Source organism: Lepus europaeus, chromosome 11, assembly GCF_033115175.1.
Source record: "Lepus europaeus isolate LE1 chromosome 11, mLepTim1.pri, whole genome shotgun sequence".
In the NCBI taxonomy this organism is placed as follows: domain Eukaryota; kingdom Metazoa; phylum Chordata; class Mammalia; order Lagomorpha; family Leporidae; genus Lepus; species Lepus europaeus.
In genome coordinates this window covers 90,051,761-90,072,522 of record NC_084837.1, presented here as the reverse complement: position 1 = coordinate 90,072,522, position 20,762 = coordinate 90,051,761, and the positions used below count along the sequence as shown (strand labels likewise).

At 46.1% G+C, this 20,762-nt stretch overlaps 1 protein-coding gene across 1 annotated transcript; it reads right to left on the bottom strand.

Moving 5' to 3' along the window:
- Nucleotides 1-243: 243 nt before the first annotated feature.
- Nucleotides 244-20,442, bottom strand: FEM1B (fem-1 homolog B). The gene is made up of 2 exons (XM_062206209.1): nt 20,040-20,442; nt 244-6,465 (listed from the first exon to the last, which is right to left on the bottom strand). The coding sequence occupies exons 1-2, from the start codon at nt 20,285-20,287 to the stop codon at nt 4,830-4,832; spliced, it is 1,884 nt and encodes a 627-aa protein (XP_062062193.1). The 5' UTR covers nt 20,288-20,442; the 3' UTR covers nt 244-4,829.
- Nucleotides 20,443-20,762: the final 320 nt, after the last annotated feature.

The window sequence follows — 20,762 nt, the reverse complement described above, 5'->3', positions numbered from 1 at the left end:
TAAAATGAGGAGAAATAACACAGACTCGCAGAGAAAAACTGCAAAGCTACTGACTGCTTCTGCACCGCACAGAGCGGAAGCGGGATTATTTTACCATCTGAATTCTTTCCCACGCACACGTAGAACCTCGATAGCTTTTTTTTTAATGAGCCCAACAAAAGAGCATCTATCTCATCTAAGGCACAACGAACAATAAAAACACAAACTTCAAGGGAGTTTTTCTTTTTTCAAACATTTACTGAACACAAACACCATATTTTTCCTTTTGTACAGCAAGTTTGTTAGTTTCAAATTAGCTGAGCTATTAGGACTGTCCGTTGCCACTAAATTAAAAAGAGTGATTCGACATGTCAAACTCAAATAGGGGAAAAAAAAAGGCCATGCAATATACAAATCACTAATAGACCTCTGATGCAGTCAGCAAGTTCACTATTTTATTAAAGTCACATAAATGATTTGACAAAAGTACACAATCGAATGACATCATTGGTTTGTTCTAATGCACAGAATACAACAAGGCGACTCCCCCACACGGAGGACTACAGGGAGGGTGCTTTTCAAGGACAGATCTCTCCAATAGGTTAGGCCAGGCAGACTTTACTCCCCAACGATGTGCCTCTGCGAAGATTGGTTAGGAAAGCGGAGGGGTTTTTTTCCTCTCCCAATTATTAAGCAACAAGAAAAAAGGCCATGCACAATTTTACAACACCTGATAAAAAACAGATACAGAACCTGGTTCACATCACCAACTCGGCAAGCTTGTGTCTTCACTCCGTCATTTTTCTGGTTAGGCCGCTCATGCCATGACTCACTCCTAAATGAAAGGCTGTTAGTACTTCAGCAATGCTTGCCCCTGCACACACAGCAAGACACATGCCCCATCGCCACCAAGTCACTGCCCCTTCCCTACACAGTAACACAAAAGGACACACCACAAACCTAGGACTAGAGACCACATTTATTTTACAGTTCTAAAAACTAATGTATCACCACTATCAATGAAGGATTTATGTCAGATCCTGTATTTAGGGGAGGGGAACTGTACAAGCCAGCCCGTGAGATTTGGGCAAGTCTGCGAGAGCCCTGCCATGGGACAGACACGGCGAGGCGCCTTCTCCTTTCGAGAGAAGCTATCCAGGACATGGCTGTGCGTCTTCAGAGGAGCAATGAACACACAGCTTCCAATCTCCTGGACTAAACACTTCTCACAGAGAGAAAGGCAGACTTTTGCTTTCTTTAACCCCTTTCAAAGTTAGAGTAGAATCAGTGAGGAAAGCAGAAGCCTGGCTAGTCTGAAGTGGAACAGTTAAGGTTTTTACAGAAAATCGACCATGAAAACAAGCCCACTGCACTTTCTTTCACCTACTCACTGGTTCAACTGCCAGCCGCTTCTAAACCAGCCAATAGTACTTAATCCAAGCTATGGCAACTCAAATGTGCACCCCATCCCATCCCCCCCAAAAATGCTTCTCATTGAGTTACCCAGAGTGGTCTTATTCAGAAAGTAGCTGCCTCAATTGTGGTAGGAACCCTAACAGGGTGCTGCTCCCTGGAAATGTTGATTTTCAAAAACACTCGTCAAACAGGCAGCATGAGGGAGCTGCTGCCTTCAAATCTGATTTTACATCAAACAATGCTATTACACCTCGCTACAGGCTCACTGTTAGCCACCATTAACTATCAGTACGTGAAACAAACCCTTCTCCGGAAAAAGGCCTACAGATAATCCACTTTTTAGCTAGTCTATTAAAAAGTTCCCACAGCAATGAACCTTAGGTAGGTGGGCTGTGGCCCCACTAGAGCAGGGTAGACCGAATAAACTCAGGTTGTCAGCATCGGTTCTTAGTGAAAATGTCCCCCTTCTGCATCAGTGAAAGGGGTGAATTTGCTGCACACTCCTGGAGTTAGTCATTTTAACTCCAGAGTTCAATTTCACCAATTCTACTGCAAGTGTGAAGCCCACTTAAGTCAGGGCTGGCCAATATAAAGCATCCACCCAGGCCTCCAGCTCATCCAGATCTGTAGGACATAGAAGAAATCACGTATCAGGACAGAGAAGTTCTGAGCCAATCTGTAATGCTCTCCAGGAAGAGTTACAGTTCAAAGCAGATTTCTACCAATAATAGAAGTCAAAAGACAACAGTGGCTGCACAGTGGAGTCAGCCTAGAGTTTGTAGTGAGCTGAGGTGTAAAACTATAACCTTTCTTATCTATTTTCCTTTTAAAATATCTATTTTCCTTTTAAAACAGCAAACAAACAAAAAAATACTAAGTTTGGGAAGGTTTTGGCTAAACATACTTTTAAATAATTCTACCAAAATTTTTAAAAAAACAGGCATGTAGATCACTTGTTTCAAGAATGCTTTTATACAGGTGTTTCACAAAACACATCGGTTTTACAAGACAGAATTAGATCCCCAGCGAGAGAGCGCACAATGTACTACTATACTACAGTTGAAAAAAAATCTAGTTACCATCAGCACAGTTCATATGTCATTCACTCTCTTCGATTCTTTCTCCATCTTTGTCAGCTTTCCAATCAGCACGGTTTTACCTTCTCCAGCACAGTCTTCCCTCTTCCACAACACTGAGGGACATTACATTTTGATGTCTGAATATGTACATAGTCGGTATCTTTATTTTGTAACTAATGTCTTAAATAGTGCTAGTCCTGGGTAGCCAAAGGGATGAAATGTGTTTTTAAAACATGCAACATTATCTGATATTTCAAGTGTTTAAAAATCATACACATCAATAATGGAGCCAACTGAATACCAAGTATCATAGCCATTCCCCAGACTGTCCAACAAGCAGGCCTTGCACTGTGAAGAACAAAGGGTCTGGTCCGAGCCATGGAAAAGGCAGGATTCACTCACCTTAAGGAAAAGCGCATTTTCTCCTTCAGGCCACGGAGAGCTGAGAGCTGCCGAGAACAGGCTACAGGATTTCCCTGACTCACACTAGCAGGATCAAGGTTGGGTAATTCTCAAATTAGGGCTCAAACACCTTCCTTTAAGCCATCCTAAAAAAGCCTCTTTATAAAATCTCATGTTAGGAAATCACGTATCTATCAACAGGGCAGAATCGACCATCAAAGCATTCCTAACTGAAGCAAAGAAGACAGTCAAAGTGTTAACAGAAGTCTCATGCTTCCCGGAGGGAAAAAGTGTTTAAACCTCCCTTTCCATCTCCTCCCACCCTTCAAAGTATCTCTTTTCGTGGGGTATCTCTGTTTTATTTAAGGCCCTAGGTGCTGATTTTGGCTCGGTCATTGTTTGACACTGCTCCAACTGCAACCTTTCTCTTGTATTTTACAAAGCAACGTCCGCACATAAAATGTTGATTGAAACCTTACGGGTTTGTCTAAGTGTGTATCTGATGTAGCCACGTCGTTATAATGCTTTTTGTTAAGGAAAAAAGAAAGCTGCAGATCTTCACTTACAGTACCATGCACTATGAGTAGCAAAGGCATTCGTTTGGCACTAGAGAGAAAATTACAGATACGGCTAATTTTACTTTATCGTTTTTAATATCAATAGAAAGAGATGTGTATCCTTGACTTGAATTTCTGTGATGCTTAAAAGATAACCACAGAATACTTTCAGTATCTGACAGTTAGAATGTTGCCATTAAAACCAAACCAAACAGAAAAGCATAAAGACTCCTGTAGAGCTGTCGGAATAAGGAACATTGTGTGGCTGAAAATTTTGTAGTTCTGACAAAAAATACCTTTCAGCTGGAATTGAGAATTATTTTCATCCTCAAAAACATTTTATTTCCTGGACCACATCAGTAATTTTTCTACTTCTTGTCACAGACTAAGAAAGGAAAAGTTCAAAAATATCCTGGTTCTTTTTCATCTGTCACAAACACCTTATTAGGGAGGCACAAATAATGCCCTCTGGAAAAGTAGTTTTCCAATTTGTGGAAGAAACGACACAAGAGGGAAGGGAGAAGGGGACAAAAATAGAATGTGTAACTATATTGTGACAATTTGTTTCATAAGAAAACACAGAATTCATAATTTTTACACATCCATAAAATGAATCAAATGCAGACTGCTGCAATTTAGATAAATTTCATTAAAACAGGCTTTGAAGAATTAGCGCCTAAGGGCAAAGAGTTCATCAGTATTCTTTGAAAAACTGGTTTTAAGATTACTACCACTTTGTCTATAGTATCCACAATTATGCAACAATTTCAAAGGATTTAACTTGAAACATTTGCAAGTGTTGTTATTGAAGTAGCACATTCAGATTCATCTGCAGCTGTTTTTTAAATCCTCTGATGTTAATGTGTGTTGCAGCCCTCCGCAGAAGAAATGAAGAGTGACAGCTATCCGCAGCAGCTTGGCATGGGCAGAACACCTGAATATCCCACCACTTTCCACGTTCCTTTGTAGTTCCTCTTCTTCATGAAATCCTCCAAATTGCGGCGTGGAAAACACACTGACATGGGCTTAACAGAAACACTGCTGTAGGCAGCTGTTTAAACATCATCAACTTGAAATCATAAATGTCCCCTACTATATAAACAAAATATTTCATATTCGTTCCTTTAAAGAGGAAAAAAAAAGGAGAAATTGTTAGGTGATCAACGGTCCGAATACCTCAAACTCTAATTACACCTAAACAGTGTGGCTTTGTCTAAAGTGTGTTTGAAATCGATTCCCATAACAGGCAGGAACAAATACAGAACTAAGGGAGGCTGGGTTGGGAGGAAGGGTAGTGGAAAGAAAAGCAGAATTTATGAACACATAATTCTATTGTCTGTGATTAAAGTCCTTTACTTTTTAGCACCACATTAAACGATTTTACATATCCAGTCACTTAATGAAATCCAACAAACTCTTCAAGAGTTCTGGGGATCTGGTCTTGGTAGTTAATGTCATTAGCCCGAACTGCTCGGGCAGCCAGGCACTTGAGACTCATCTTCATTTGAGTTTTAAGTAGTATTTCTGAGACCCCAGTTGTGCTTTTGTCGAGCGGAGTCTTATTCTGTTTGTTCGTCATGTCAGTGTGAGCGCCAGCTTCAACCAGGCTGATGATGATCGAGTGCAAGGTCAGGAAGTCACTGATGGGCCTGTTGTACTGCACAATGATATGCAGCGCACTGTTGCCCTCGTTGTCCACAGCATTCACTTCGGCACCACAGTCCAGCAGCAGCTTGGTGACAAGCGCGTTGGGAAAGCTGCAGACGTCATTGGTATGGAAATCGTCCACTGGCGTGTTGGAGTTGACCGCGAGATGCAGCAAGGTGAAACCTTCCCGAGTTCTGGGGTCGAGGTGGATCAGGTTGTAGATCTGCTTGTTAATTTTGCACTGATCTTCTTCGCTGCACTGTGTTTTGGTGGAGATGCACACTAAATACAGAAAGGTATAGAGATTACATTCGTAATTGTCCATGGCGTTGTGTACATCAGCATCTGTAACATTTTTCACTCTGTTCATACTCTGTTCTATTTCCAAAACACTGCATCTCAAAACACATTCTATGTCCGGGGCCTTCACAGTTTCGTTCAAATGGATCATCTGTGAGAAAACTTGAGCGAATCGAAGAAGATCCTTGTGAGTATTCCTGTTACCCTTCTGCCTGAGGTGCAGGGCATGCAGCCACAACTTGATACACTGTTCAAATTCCATGTTGTCCGCGTAGACAGCCCCCCTGTAAATGATGGGGTGGGAAACATCGATGTTGTCAGCACCTAAAATCCGCTCCCGAACTATAAGGCCTTCCATGTGAAGAGCATCTCTGTCTTGCCGAATGGCTTCCAGTTCCTGAGGATTTCTACATTCAGTTCTATTCCCATACGCATGGATTGGTGGCAGAACCTCTTTTTCAAGGATGTTATCACCATCTTGAAACCTCTCCAACATGGCTAAGTACAAATAGTGGTATGTCTTCATGATATCATAGTTCTCACGGTCATTTGCAAAGGAGGCACCCAGGAGTTCCAAGGCTTCAATGCGACTTCTTCGGTCACAATCAGCATGAGAGAGTAACAGTTCAACAACATCAGCCTTACAGCTCTCGGCAGCCACCTTCAGGGGCGTCATCCCGTGGCCGTTCACGACAATTGCGGCGCGCCATTTTATCAGCTCTTTCACGATATCTATGTGCCCGGCTTCAGCCGCAAAGTGCAGTGCTGTGGCTCCACAGTGTGCTTTAGCATTGGGATCAGCACGTTGCTCTAAAAGGTATCTGACCACATCAGTGTGTCCCTTGTATGCTGCAATCATTAGGCAGGTGTTGTCATACTTGTTGGCAATGCTGATGTTGGCGTTATTTTCAACTAAGTATTTCACAATATCCAGTCTGCCGTCAAAGCACGCTGCCCGTAGTGGGGTCGAGTTAGTGACGGTGGTATGGTTCACATTGGCTCCGTGGCTGACTAGAAGCTTAACAACTTCAAAGTGTCCAGCTCCCGCGGCACACCAAAGAGCAGTGGCGCCATCGATGACATACCTGCCCGTGAAAAGAGCAAACCATTACATGATGGCAGCCACATGCCTTAATATGAGTTTAAAGGATGCATCACCTGCATCAACCAAAACCTCACCCTCCAGAACATACATAAAAGAGCAGATTTTGTGAAAATAAAAACAGGTAATTCTAGTAAAGCACTCTGTATGGTACTTGTACCTAGTATGAGGGTAAAACAGGGTTAGGTTAAGAGTTACAGTTATATTAGGATTAGAGTAAGGTTAGGGCTAGCATTAGGGTTAAGAGTAAGGCTAGTCTTAGGCTAGATTTATGGACAGGACTTGGGATAGAGTTAGTGCTAGGGCTAGGGCTAAAGCTAGGGCTACGATTAGGGTTAGGGCTAGGTTGAAGTTTAGCCTGGGGCCTGGGCTAGGGCTAGGGCTAGGGTTAGGGTTAATTTTAGGTTTAGGGTTAGGGCTAGGCCAAGGCTATGGTTATGGTTAGGGTTATAGTTAACGGGATACAGCTAAGGTAAGGGTAAGAATGGGAGTTAGCGTTACAATTACAGCTAGCTATTAGTTATTATTGCTATAGCATATAAACCTTAAAAAAAAAAAAAAAGTAAAGAATCACCAGAAAACACAGAAGAAATGCAAGGAGTTTACAACATTTTTACCACCAAGCTGATGCACCGGCTGGGGGAGGCAGTGAACGGGAGGGAGCACACACAGTTCATCTTGTGAAAACGGTCTACTTTCCATCAGTGCCTTTCTCTGTACATCTAAGTTGTTAAGATATACTTGCACAGGCCGGCACCGTGGCTCAATAGGCTAATCCTCCACCTTGCAGCACCAGCACACCGGGTTCTAGTCCCGGTTGGGGTGCCGGATTCTGTCCCGGTTGCCCCTCTTCCAGGCCAGCTCTCTGCTGTGGCCAGGGAGTGCAGTGGAGGATGGCCCAAGTGCTTGGGCCCTGCACCCCATGGGAGACCAGGAGAAGCACTGGCTCCTGCCATCGGATCAGCGCAGTGTGCCGGCCGCAGTGCGCCGGCCGCAGTGGCCATTGGAGGGTGAACCAACGGCAAAGGAAGACCTTTCTCTCTGTCTCTCTCTCTCACTGTCCACTCTGCCTATCAAAAAAAAAAAAAAAAAAAAAGCTATACCTGTACCGATGTGTATATACTGAATGTCCGTGTGCTCTTCAACCAAACCCTTCTGGAAGGAACTACTAACAGAGGAAACAAGCAGCACTTCTGAAAACGAAGCAGGGACCTTCCCACCATGATGTGGACTTCACGGCTTCACAGTGACCACTTCCCGAACACCTGCACGTGCTATGTTCACTACTTAGACTCTCACATAAATCACACTTTCATCTTTCCACTTTCAATTGCCCTCAGTCTCAATGTATTTTTATCCTACCACTAACCAAAAGACCTGGAAAGTAGATTTTTGTTAGAGATATTTAGATCTGTTGTGCTAGAAACTAGTGAGTATACTTGGGAGCGTTAAGGAACAAGGTTGATCAAAGCAGTGTTCACCACAGTAATCGGGTATATACCAAGAACCTCACTAGTGAGTCAACAGGTCAAACTGTACCTCCCATGAAGTGAAAGAGTTGGAACATGTCCTTTCCAACATTCAGATTTGGACAACGTGATAGTACTGAGAGAAGAGGCCTCTCAGAGGTGATGAGGGCCAGAAGGCTCTGGCTTTTGTGAATGGCAGTAAGACTCCAGTAACAGAGCAGTGCCACAGCTCTTCTGCTTCCTGCCAGAACAGAGCACTCCTCCCCTCCAGACACAGGCCTCATAAGACGACCAAACTTACAAGCACCTTGACCTTGGATTGTCTAGTCTCCAGTTCTGTGATAAATAAACTTGACTTTATCAATTACTCAGCCTCAAACATTTTGTTACAGCAGCACAAAACAGACTAAGATAAAATCATAGTTTAATCCCAGTTAGCAACATCTCAAAAATACCTTCTACCACTTCTGTTGAAAATAAAATTCTCACTATATAATAATTCAAGTGATTAATTCCTCAACTTAAAATAACGCCACAAAATGTTTATAAGCAAAAGCTTTCTCAGTAACTGTGGTTACTTATGCATGAGGGCAGTAGTATCAATAGGTTTGAAGGTACTGGATGCTGTATCTTCATCTGGGGCATGTTCACATGGATGTATATTTAGGGGGAAAATTTTTCCACCAAACTACACACTTCATATCTGTGCATATTACTGTATTTAAGATACACATCAACAACAACAAAAAATTAGAAGGGTCCACCGCTGTGTAGTGGGTTAAGCTGCCGACTGCGACACTGGCATCCCATATAGGGGCTGGTTCAAGTCCTAGCTGCTCCACTTGTGATCCAGCTCCCTTCTAAAGCACCTGGGAAAAACCAAGAACTCAGGCCCCTACACTCATGTGGAGTTCCAGGCTCCGGGCTTCAACCTAGCACAGCCCTGGCCATTGCAGACATGTGGGGAATGAACCAGCACACAAAGGATCTCTCCCTCTCTGGTCACTGCAGACATGTGGGGAATAATAGAAGTGCGCTCACGCTCTCTCTCTTGCTCTTGCTCTCTTTCGCCTTTCAAAAGAAATACATTTTTAAAAAATCAGAAAACTGGGGCCTGTGCTATGGCATGGTGGGTAAAGCTGCCACTTGCGGCACCAGCATCTCATCTGAGCGCTGGTTCGAGTCCTGGCAGCTCCACCTCTGATCCAGCTCTCTGCTAATGAGCCTGAGAAAGAAGTGGAAGATGGCCCAAGTATTTGGGCCTGTACATCCAGATGGGAAACCAAGATGAAGTTCCTGGCTCCTGGCTTTGGATCAGCCCAGCTCCAGCCATTTCAGCCATTCAGAGAATGAACCAGCGGATGGAAGATTCTTTCTCTCCCCTGCCCCCACCCCCACTTCTCTGTAACTCTGCCTTTCAAAAAAAAAAAAATCTTTTTTTAAAAATCAGAAAATTTCTGAAGTTTCTTTTTAAAATTTTTTTTTAAAACATCATTTAGGGGCTGGTGCTGTGACGCTGTGGGTAAAACCACTGCCTACAGTGCCAGCATCCCATATGGGCACTGGTTCAAGTCCTGGCTGCTCCATTTCTGATCCAGCTCTCTGCTATGGCCTGAGAAAGCAGCGGAAGATGGTCCAAGTCCTTGGGCTCCTGTACCCACTTGGGAGACCTGGAGGAAGCTCGTGGCTCCTGGCCCAGCTCCAGCTGTTGCAGCCATTTGGGAAGTGAACCAACCAGTGGATGGAAGATCTCTCTCTTTGCCTTTCAAATAATAAATAAATAAATCTTTTTTAAAAAGCCATTTAATTATAAATCATCTTTTAAACTTAATGAATCAAGGAAACAACATTACATCAGTGATGTGTTTCACTGGTTGCCAACTGTACCTTCTAACTCAGCTTTACCAAAATTCACTATTGCATTAAACACATTTTTTTCTTTTTTCAATTATCATTAGAGAGATACACAGACAAGACAAACAGAGCGCCCATCCTTTCGTTCATTCCCATATGCCCACAGTCAGGCGATGGGCCAGGGCCATCAATACAGCTCTCCCATGTGATTAGCAGGAATCCTATTACTTGGGCTATCACAGTTGTCTCCCAGGGTCTGCATTGGCAAGAAGCTGGAGTCAGGAGCCAGAGCAGATCTGATGTGGGATGCAGACATCTTTAAAAAAAAAAATTATTTATTTATTGAGAAGCACAGTTACACACAAAGAAAAGGAAAGACAGAGAATCTTCTATCCTCTGGTTCACTCCTCAAATGGCTGCAATGACCGAGGCCTGGCCAGGCCAAAGCCAGGAGCCATGAGCTTCCTCCAGGTCTCCCACGCAGGTGCATGGGCCCAAGGATTTGGGCCATCTTCTGCTGCTTTCCCAGGTGCATTAGCAGGGAGCTAGAACGAAAGTGGAGCAGCAGGGACTCAAACCAGCAACCCCATGGGATGCCAGCACAGCAGGCGGTGGCTTTAACCTGCCTAGCCGCAGCGCAGGCCCCAGGATGTAGCCATCTTAACTGGTATCTTAACCACCAGGCCAAGCGCTCACTCATTATTATATTTTAATTTCCATGATTGTATATAAATAGTTTAATACTTTTTTGCACTGTCAAAGAAATACTATTTGCAACACCATCAGAAAGTATCAATGTATCTAGTAGTCAATGAGAAACATGCTAGACGTCTACATTGGAAATGGCAAAACTCTTGAGATAAATAAAGAAAACCCAAATAAGTGGAGAAATACTCCATATTCATAATTCAGAAGACTCCATAGTGTTAAGGTGTCAATTACTCCCTAAAATGATAAAGATGCAATATAATCAAAATGAAAATCCCAGTGAACTATGTAGTATAATTTTGCATGTGCACACATATAAAGGAATTGATAGGCCAGTTCTAAAAAGCACATGGAAATGCAAACAACCAAGATAATCTTGAAGAAAAACAAAAGTTAGAGGGTAAATTACAACAATTAAGATAAGTGTATTGGGGCCAGCACTGTGACATAGCAGGTAAAGCCACCACTTGCATTGCTGGCATCCCATACAGGTGCTGGTTCAAGTCCCGGCTGCTCCACTTCCGATCCAGCTCTCTGCTATGGCCTGAGAAAGCAGAAGACGCACCAAGACCTTGGGCCCCTGCACCCATGTGGGAGACCCAGAAGAAGCTCCTGGCTTCAGATTGGCGAAGCTCCGGCCATTGCGGCCAATTTGGGAGCAACCCAGTGGATGGAAGACCTCTCTCTCTCTCTCTCTGCCTCTTCTTCTCTGAGTAACTCTTTCAAAAAAATAAATCCTAAAAAAAAAAAAAAAAAACAAAAGATTAGTGTGTTGTTGATACAAAGAACAGTATTATCAACTGAACCCAAAAAAAGTCCAGAGTGAGTTCACTGATGACACAGACTCCAGTGAAATTCAGGTGAAAGTATGTGCGGTCTTTCACAGTAGCTAGAGCAACAAGATAATTTGTATCAAAAAGAATTACCTTTGACTCCTACTTCACACTATGTACAAAACATTAAAGCAACAGTATAAACCTGTAAGGTGCAAAGCAGAATAAATGCTTCCACATACACATACACTTGCACACGCTATCTTAATAACCTCAGTGTTGTTCAAGATTTCTAAAGATGCAAAAAGAAATAACCATAAAACAAAAAAGATTAGACTTCATTAAAACTAAGAATCGCTATTCATTATGATGTTACACAGTAAGCAAGTCATCCACTGAGAAGACATTTGCAAGAGATACATTTGACAGATCAAGATAATTACTCACCAAAATAAATACAAATTAAAACTAGTAATGACCAACAGACATCCATCAGAATAGCTAAATTAATAAGAACAGGGCAACCGAAACTCTTCATGCTGTGGAAACCACTGGAAGGAATGAAATTCAGTCCAACCGTTTTGGGAAGCTGCTTGGCAAATCTATTAAACACACATCTGCCACACAATCCAGCAATTCCACTCTGTGATATATAACAGGAGAAAAGAATGCAATGTCCACCAGAGACATACATAACAATGTTCACAGTAGCTGTGTTCATACAAACACTGGGAACAACTGAAACACCCACAAACAGGAAAATGGATAAGCAAATCACAGTAGATTCATACAAAGGAATACTACACAGCACTCAGAAACAGGAGAAACTACCGATGCACGCAACTACAAGGATGAATCTATGTCACAGACTTTATGTCAAACAAGAAAAGTGGAGAGGCCGGCGCTATGGCCTAGCGGGTTGTCACCGCCTGCAGTGCCGGCATCCCATATGGGCACCAGTTAGAGTCCCGGCTGCTCCACTTCCTATCTAGCTCTCTGCTATGTATGGCCTGGGAAAGCAATAGAAGTCCTTGGGCCCCTGCACCTGCATGGGAGATCTGGAGGAAGCTCCTGGCTCCGGATCGGCTCAGCTCCAGCCGTTAGGGCTGGTGTTGGGAGTGACCCAGCGGATGGAAGACCTCTCTGTCTCTGCTTCTGCCTCTTTGTAACTCTGCCTTTCAAATAAATAAATAAATCTTAAAAAAGAAAAAAAGAGTTGAACACAATAGAGTATACTGCATGATTCCTCCTATAGGAGATTCAAGTACCAGTAGAACTAATATATGGAAAGAGAAGGCAGAACAATCATTATTTCAGGGGTGGGGGTGGTGGGAAGGGAAGACTGACTGAAAAGGGACAAAGGGAAATTTTTACAGAGCAATAATGTTTCACATATCTGACCTACACAGTGAGTACCTAGATGCAAACATTAAAAGTTCACCATACTATGCACTTAAGATTCACACACTTTACTAGATTTGTTATACCTTTAGTAAAAATATACAATGATACATTTTTTTTTTCCTTGACAGGCAGAGTGGACAGTGAGAGAGAGAGAGAGAGAAAGGTTCTCCCCCTTGCCGTTGGTTCACCCTCCAATGGCCGCTGTGGCCAGCGCATCGCACCGATCCAAAGCCAGGAGCCAGGCGCCCCTCCTGGTCTCCCATGCGGGTGCAGGGCCCAAGCACCTGGGCCATCCTCCACTGCACTCCCTGGCCACAGCAGAGAGCTGCCCTGGAAGAGGGGCAACCGGGACAGAATCCGGCACCCCAACCGGGACCGGAACCCGGCGTGCCCGCGCCGCAAGGCAGAGGATTACCCTGTTGAGCCACGGCGCCGGCCATACATTTTTAAAAAGAAAAAAGTACTTTAAAGAAAATGTAAATGAGCACAAATGGCTATCAATTATTTTTAATGTGCTATGCACTCTCTTAATAGCTTAATGTGATATCTTATTTAATCCTCACATTAAAATAATCTCCTGTCAATAAATCTTTGAGGTAGACGCTATTACAAAGCCCATCTTATAGAAATACAACTGAAGTGTCTACAAACATACTTTGAATACCATAAAATGCATCAAATGGAAGGAACAGTGTTCAAATTTTGTTTCAATGTAAGTAGTATTTTGTCAGGTTGACTAATAATCTATCAAAACACTAAGTACACAGTTACATTTACATGTTAATTATAAAGCTTCTTTGTACTTTTTGTTTTGTTTTGTTTTGTTTGTTTTTGACAGGCAGAGTGGACAGTGAGAAAGGGAGACAGAGAGAAAGGTCTTCCTTTTGCCGTTGGTTCACCCTCCAATGGCCACTGCGGCCGGCGCACCGCGCTGATCCGATGGCAGGAGCCAGGTGCTTCTCCTGGTCTCCCATGGGGTGCAGGGCCCAAGCACTTGGGCCATCCTCCACTGCACTCCCTGGAAGTGGCCTGGAAGAGGGGCAACCGGGACAGGATCGGTGCCCCAACCGGGACTAGAACCCGGTGTGCCGGCGCCGCAAGGTGGAGGATTAGCCTAGTGAGCCGTGGCGCCGGCCACTTCTTTGTACTTAAAAGATTTATTTATTTATTTAAAAGGAAGAGTTATAGAGAGGCAGAAGCAGAGAGAGACAGAGAGGTCTTCCATCCGCTGGTTCACCCCCCAAAATGGCCTCAATAGCCAGAGCTGGGCTAATCCGAAGCCATTAGCCAGGAGTTTCCTCCAGGTCTCCCACGCAGGTGCAAGGGCCCAAGGACTTGGACCATCTTCTACTGCTTTCCCAGGCCATAGCAGAGAGCTGGATTGGAAGTGAAGCAGCTGGGACTTGAACCGGCTCATATGGGATGCCAGCACCGCAGGCGGCGGCTTTACCTGCTATGCCACAGTGCCGGTCCCTGTACTAGATTTTTTTTTTTTTCTTTTTTCTTGACAGGCAGAGTGGATAGTGAGAGAGAGAGAGACAGACAGAGAGAAAGGTCTTCCTTTTTGCTGTTGGTTCACCCTCCAATGGCTGCTGCGGCCGGCACATCGTGCTGATCCGAAGCCAGGAGCCAGGCGCTTCTCCCGGTCTTCCATGCGGGTGCAGGGCCCAAGGACTTGGGCCATCCTCCACTGCCTTCCCGGGCCATAGCAGAGAGCTGGCCTGGAAGAGGGGCAACCGGGATAGAATCCAGCGCCCCAACTGGGACTAGAACCCGGTGTGCCGGCGCCGCAAGGCGGAGGATTAGCCTGTTAAGCCACGGCACCGGCCATCTGTACTAGATTTTAAAATATAAAATTATTATATGCCAGAAATATGAATCTAAGCTATCTGAAACTGAAGAAATGTGACATTAAAATAGGTACTTGGGTTGGCAGATGCAGAGCACCAGGTTAAGCCTCTGCTTAGGAAACCCCCACCCCATATTCAGGTGCTAGGTTCTAGTTCCTGCTACTCCACACTCTGACCCAACTTCCTGCTAGTGTGCCTGGAAGACAGCAGATGATGACTCAAGTACTTGGGTCCCGGCCAACACGTGGGAGTCCAGGATGGAGTTCCTGGCTCCTGACTTTGGCCTGACTCAGCCCTAGCTGTTGTGGGCATTTGGGGAGTGAACCAGCAGATGCAGGCTCTCTGGCTCTCTGTGTGTCTGTCTCTTATTTAGCCACGATGCCTTTCAAATAAATAAATAAATATTTTTAAAAATTCATTGCAAATGCTTTATAAAATGACCAGTGCTATGGTTTCAGTGTGATTTGAAGCCAAGCTCAGGCAGCGCATTAGTCCCCTGAATCTTATGGCGACAACACTAATTACAGTGTTTAAGAGGCAGGAGTTTGGGGAAGTAATTAGGCTGGATTTTGCCATTAGGGTGAGGCCCTCATAACTGAATCTCGGTGCTTCAAAAGAGGAGAAAGAGGTCACACATACACACACACACTATCTCCCCCTTGTCACATGGTGCCCTGTCAGCAAGAACTCCATCACCACAGGCCAAAGCCATGGCCCACCCATTATCTCAAACTACGACCCTTCAGAACCATGAGCCAAGGTAAAGCTCTGTTCTTTACAAAGTGCCTGCCGCTGGTAGTTTGTTATAAGTAATGACACATTAGCCTTGAACTCAGAACATCTACATCTAAACTAAAATATCAAATGACTCAAGAGAATTAGAATCTTCACATCTAACACATTCCTCTATCTATAAAATCTAGCTAAAATATAAGACTATACTACTACCTCAGAACAAAATACCAAACGCATTTAACAGAACATAAAAATGTAAGTAATGCAATATTCACTAAAGTTCTTAAGAGCGAAAACTAGAAAACAATGCTCTTTCCAGATTCAGTCCAAAACTGCAATGCAAATTCTCTATTACATATTTCAACTTAAAATCAAGAAACTATAATCAGATATTCACACTTTCAAACAAAAGCTATGTAACAGATGATGGAAATGGTTCACAGTGAGAGAACACCACTAATCACAAGGCCAACTCATCTATTTCCTGTTTCAATTTGAAACAGAAATACATGATTCAAGCATTTTAAATGGAAATAAAAATTCACTAAATGTAAATGATCAGCATTGTTATTTTACCAGACTAAAATCATTTAATGGATCTAACGAGTTCCTTAAAATATATATTGCCATTGCCAAATGATGTGCTGCCTGTCACGCCTTTCAGCTACCTGGACATCTGCTACCATAACTGGCACCAGCATTGACTTAAAGAGCAACGTCCTTCTCCGCACCCACATTAGTCAATGTGTTCGAGGACAGGTGGTCCCTACAAACTCTGGCACACAGCAGCAGGGTCCTCAGAACTCAAGCTAACTTACGCCACCAGAAACACGTGATACCTTCCCTTTGTTCTACTCCATTCCTATAGCATTTTTTTTTTTAATTTGACAGATAGAGTTAGACAGTAAGAGAGAGAGACAAGAGAAAGGTTTTCCTTCCGTTGGTTCACTCCCAAACAGCCGCTACGGCCGGCGCTGCACCAATCCAAAGCCAGGAGCCAGGTGCTTCCGCTTGGTCTCCCACACAGGTGCAGGGGACCAAGCACTTGGGCCATCCTCCACTGCCCTCCTGGGCCACAGCAGAGAGCTAGACTGGAAGAGGAGCAGCTAGGACTAGAATCTGGTGCACACAGGGGATGCCGGTGCCGCAGGCGGAGGATTAGCCAAGTGAGCCACGGCACTGGCCCCCACATTCTTCTCTTTAACATTTCTATTCTTTCTTTCTTTTCTTTTCTTTTTTTTTTTTTTAATATATTAAAGGCACAGTAACAGAGATCTTCTATCTGCTGGTTCACTCCTCAAATGCCCACAACAGCCAGGGCTGGGTCAGGCCAAACCAGGAACCAGGAAGTCCATCTAGGTCACCCATGTGGGTGGCAAGGACCCAAGTATTTGAGTCATCATCTGCTGCCTCCCAGGGTACACACTACCAGGAGACTGGATTGGAAGCAGAGGCAGAACTCTATCCCAGGCACTCTGAAATGGGATGCGGGGGCCCAAAAAGCAGCTTAAGCCCCTGCACCACAATGCCCCCACCCCATCATGTCTGTAACATTCTTTAACAGCTTCCTATTCTCCACTCTGACCACTCACCTATGTCAATCTTGGTATTCACATCTCAAGCCACAGTAAAATAACCTCAAATGTTACTCCTAGAAATGTGATTCAGGACTCAAATAGCCACATACAGCTTAATCCAGGTGGGTGGTCCCTTTCTCCCTCAGGCTGTAGTATGAATCTATTTTAGTCTCCTAATGTAGTATAGAAGTTTTTAGGCAGAATACAATTTTTAAAAGCTTTTTTTAAGTTAATTATTTTAAAGATTTTATTTGAGAGTTACAGACAGAGAGAGGGAGAGACAGAGAGAGAGGTCTTCCATCTGCTGGTTCAATCCCCAAGTAGCCACAACAGCCAGAGCTGGGCCAATCCAAAGCCAGGAGCCAGGAACTTCTTCCGGGTCTCCCACGCCAATGCAGGGGCCCAAGCACTTGGGCCATCTTCCACTGCTTTCCCAGGCCATAGCAGAGAGCTGGATAGGAAGAAAGGCAGCCAGGACTCAAATCGGTGCCCATATGGGATGCCGGCACTGAAGGTGGAGGATTAACCTACTGCGCCACAACGCTGACAACAGTTTTATTTAATGTCTATCTCTCTCCTTCTCTCTCTCTCATGTGTATACACACACACACACACACACACAAACTTACATCAAATTACAGATACTGTTTCATAGGATGTAGCTAAGAAGACACTCTAAAGATACTTATCAAGTAAATAACAGAAATTTTAAAGGCATTAAAAGTTAGTAGCAAGACGGATGGCAAGTAACTCAGTCAAAAATTGGGACGATGGTATACAAGTGACTAAAAGTGAAAAACTCGAATCTACTTCAGCATCAACAGGAGCCTGCCAGTCCCCACCTCACCAGGGGTCTCCAGGGCCAAGGAAGTATAAGGAAAAGCACGTTTCACAAGGCAGCCCCTAAGGAGAGAGCACGCTTCTTAAGGCCGACAGTACCTGGCGACCGCTCGCACAATGGCTGAAAGGCGTGCAGGGACAAGCGACACGTCTGAGTCCCATTCTTTCTCCTGGTTTGGACATGCCAGAATGACAGCGCTACACTACAGCAAAGCCTCAGGAAGAAGTGTGAGAGAAGGTGGCCATGAAACTCAATTCTTCTCTTACTAAGTAATTGGTAAGCGTCTCAAAAGAACCCTTCCATTTGCTCCGTATCCTCCATGAACTTGATGCAGGGACGTGGCAGGAAATAAATGAATACTGAGCTACTGCAACGTGTAAGCTAATAAACTAATTCTAGCACTCCATAGGCTACACAGATACGCAGATTCAGGAAGGCTCGGGCAACACTGCAAACGATGGAACACCTGAGTCTTATTCATGGTATTTCACTCAAGGGCCATCAAATGCTCTCTCTGGTCTCCCACAGTCTTTCCAGCTAGAATCTCTTGCTGCTACAGCCCTGGGACACTGGCCACCTCAAGCGCACCATGGTGCTGTCCCCTCTTCTTCATGTCCTACTCATCTTTAAAACCCAGCTCGAATATCACCTCTTCTGTGAAGCCCTCCCTGGTTCCCCCACGCAAAGCCAAGCACTCTCCTCCCTGTTCTCCCTCTCCCTCACAGTCCAAAAGATTCTGTAAGCCTAACTGAACTGACATTTGTAATTGCTCATTTATACATCCACTTCTCTCTCTCCTCTCTCTGTCGCTGTCTCCGTCTCCCTTCTCTTTCTCTCTCTCTCTCCCTCCATCTCCCCCCATGGGAACACCGTGTCACTCATCTAGACACCAGTATCTACCACAGAGACTGGCACACAGTGGGTACTCCACGTGTTTGCTCCCTAAAGCCCTTCATTTCCCTGCAGAGCGTGGGGCGAGGTAAGCCACTTCCTAGTCTCCACGTTACAGGTCCAGTTCCCTGCCCGTTCCTTTAACTGCCACTCAAAATGTCTTTCCCTTTGATGGCCAAGGAAAGCAGCAACAAGCGAAGCCCACCTGAATTCTCTAGAGAACTATGCTCTTTCCAGACTATTCCTCACCCAGCTAGGCCTCGGCAAGCTCGGAGCAGCTGCTACTGCAGAGACGCCTATCCTAACGAATGCACGAGCCTGCGCAGCTGGACGGGCCTGGGGGTTCAGGGGTCATTTCTTCTTCCCTCCTGCAGGTGTCAACTCAGGCTGTGGGAATGCGGAGCCTTCCGGAGGCATAGATGCCAGCGAGAGAAAACAACCGTGAATCAGGTTGCCATCTTTGGTCAACATGGGAAGAAAAAACAAAAACCAAAATATCACCACCTCCTTAATGTCTCTGGAGATAAGCCAGCACCCACGGGCTATCCTCACACTAACGCGTAAAGCCTTAAAATATTCTCCTCCCATCTAAAACACTGAACCTGAAAATGCCTCCACCCGGCCCTAGTCTGCTTAGAGAAGTACCACGTTTCAATCTGACCACATAGAGTTTGTTTTTTATGCCTAGCACCAGCCACTTCAGAAGAAGAAAAGGATAAAATAGCTCACCTCCTGATGCAAGTCAACAAAAAACACAATGGATGAAGCAAACATCTCTAGGAGCTGTAATCACCCTCCAGCCCGGAGAAAAGGGTACTCAGCCTGACAAGCCTGTGCCCCTCCTCGCGCCCTAAAATACGCACAATTAAACCCAAAGGGCACATTCCCCCTCCACGACGGCAGGAATGTCTGAACACTGCCCCCCACCACCACCCTCAACAGCAAGGGACCCAGCCCCTCCACAACCTGCAGCGTAAACATCGCCAACTTAACAATGGCATCACCGCCTACGGCAAGCCCAGGGCCATTTGTGGAGCCGGCCCAGCTACCCCAGCAATGTGGACGGGCCAGAATCGCGTTCTGAGATGTCTGGCTGCGTGACGAGCTCAAGAGGCTGCAGCTGCTGCGGGTCCTGGGGGCTGACTTTGACATCAAGGGGGCCGCGGCGCGCCGCTGACGGCTTTATCCGACCACTCGCTCGCTTGTAGGGGCCGGGTTCTGGGGGTTCTGGGGGGCGATGGGGGGAGGAGGAGGAGGAGGCTGGGCAGCCCAAGAACCCGTGTCGGAGGTCTTCGATGTTAATTGCCGACCTCGTGAATTTCCGATCGCGGTTACCAGGCCAGTCCCGAGAAAACGCAAAAGACGCTCGTCCAATCCACCGAGCCCAGAGGGGCCCTGCAGGACGAGGGGGAGGCGCCGGGAGCCGGCGGGAGGCTGGAGCCGGGGTGTACCTACCCGTCGAAGCGGACGGTGCCGGTCTGCTGGGTCTGCACCCGGTAATGTTCCAACAGCAAGCGCACCACCTTGGCGTGCCCGTTGCGGGCTGCGATGATGAGGGGCGTGGAGCGCTGCCCTCCCTGCTGGCTCACATAGCCAAGCAGATAGCGGATGTCGCTTTCAGACCGGTTGAGGAGCAGGGCGGCCAGAGTCAGCACCTTGCCCTCGCTGGCCGCCTTGTACACATAGCCAGCCAGGCCCTCCATGGCCGCCGCCAACTCCAACACCCGTTTGGTCGCCACCGCGGCTGCTGCCTTGCGCCCCCGGAGGCCGCGTTCGCCGAGCACTTCAAACCTGGGCCCTCACAGCCCATTCAACAGGGCGCCGCCGCCGCCGCCGCGCCCAGGCAGCAGCGCGGCCCGGGGAGGGCGGAGGCGCAGAGGCGGCCGAGTGCCGCAGCGGGCACGTCCGCCACCCAGCCGGGCCGGGGAGGACGGCGGTCAGGGCCGCCCCCGAGGCCCCAGGCGCCGGCCCTGGGCCGAGGGGATCTCCATGGCGGCCGCCGCCCCGGGCCTCAGGCCGGACCCCTCCTTCCTGCGGGCTGCGACAGGCGCGCGCCCGAGCTACGGGTCGCCGGCGGGGTCCCGCGACGGCCGCGCGCGCCCCGGATGGCGGGCGATGGGCGCGCCTTGCCCGGGCCACCCGGCCGAAGGCCCGGGCCCGCCTCTGCCTCCGCTCTCC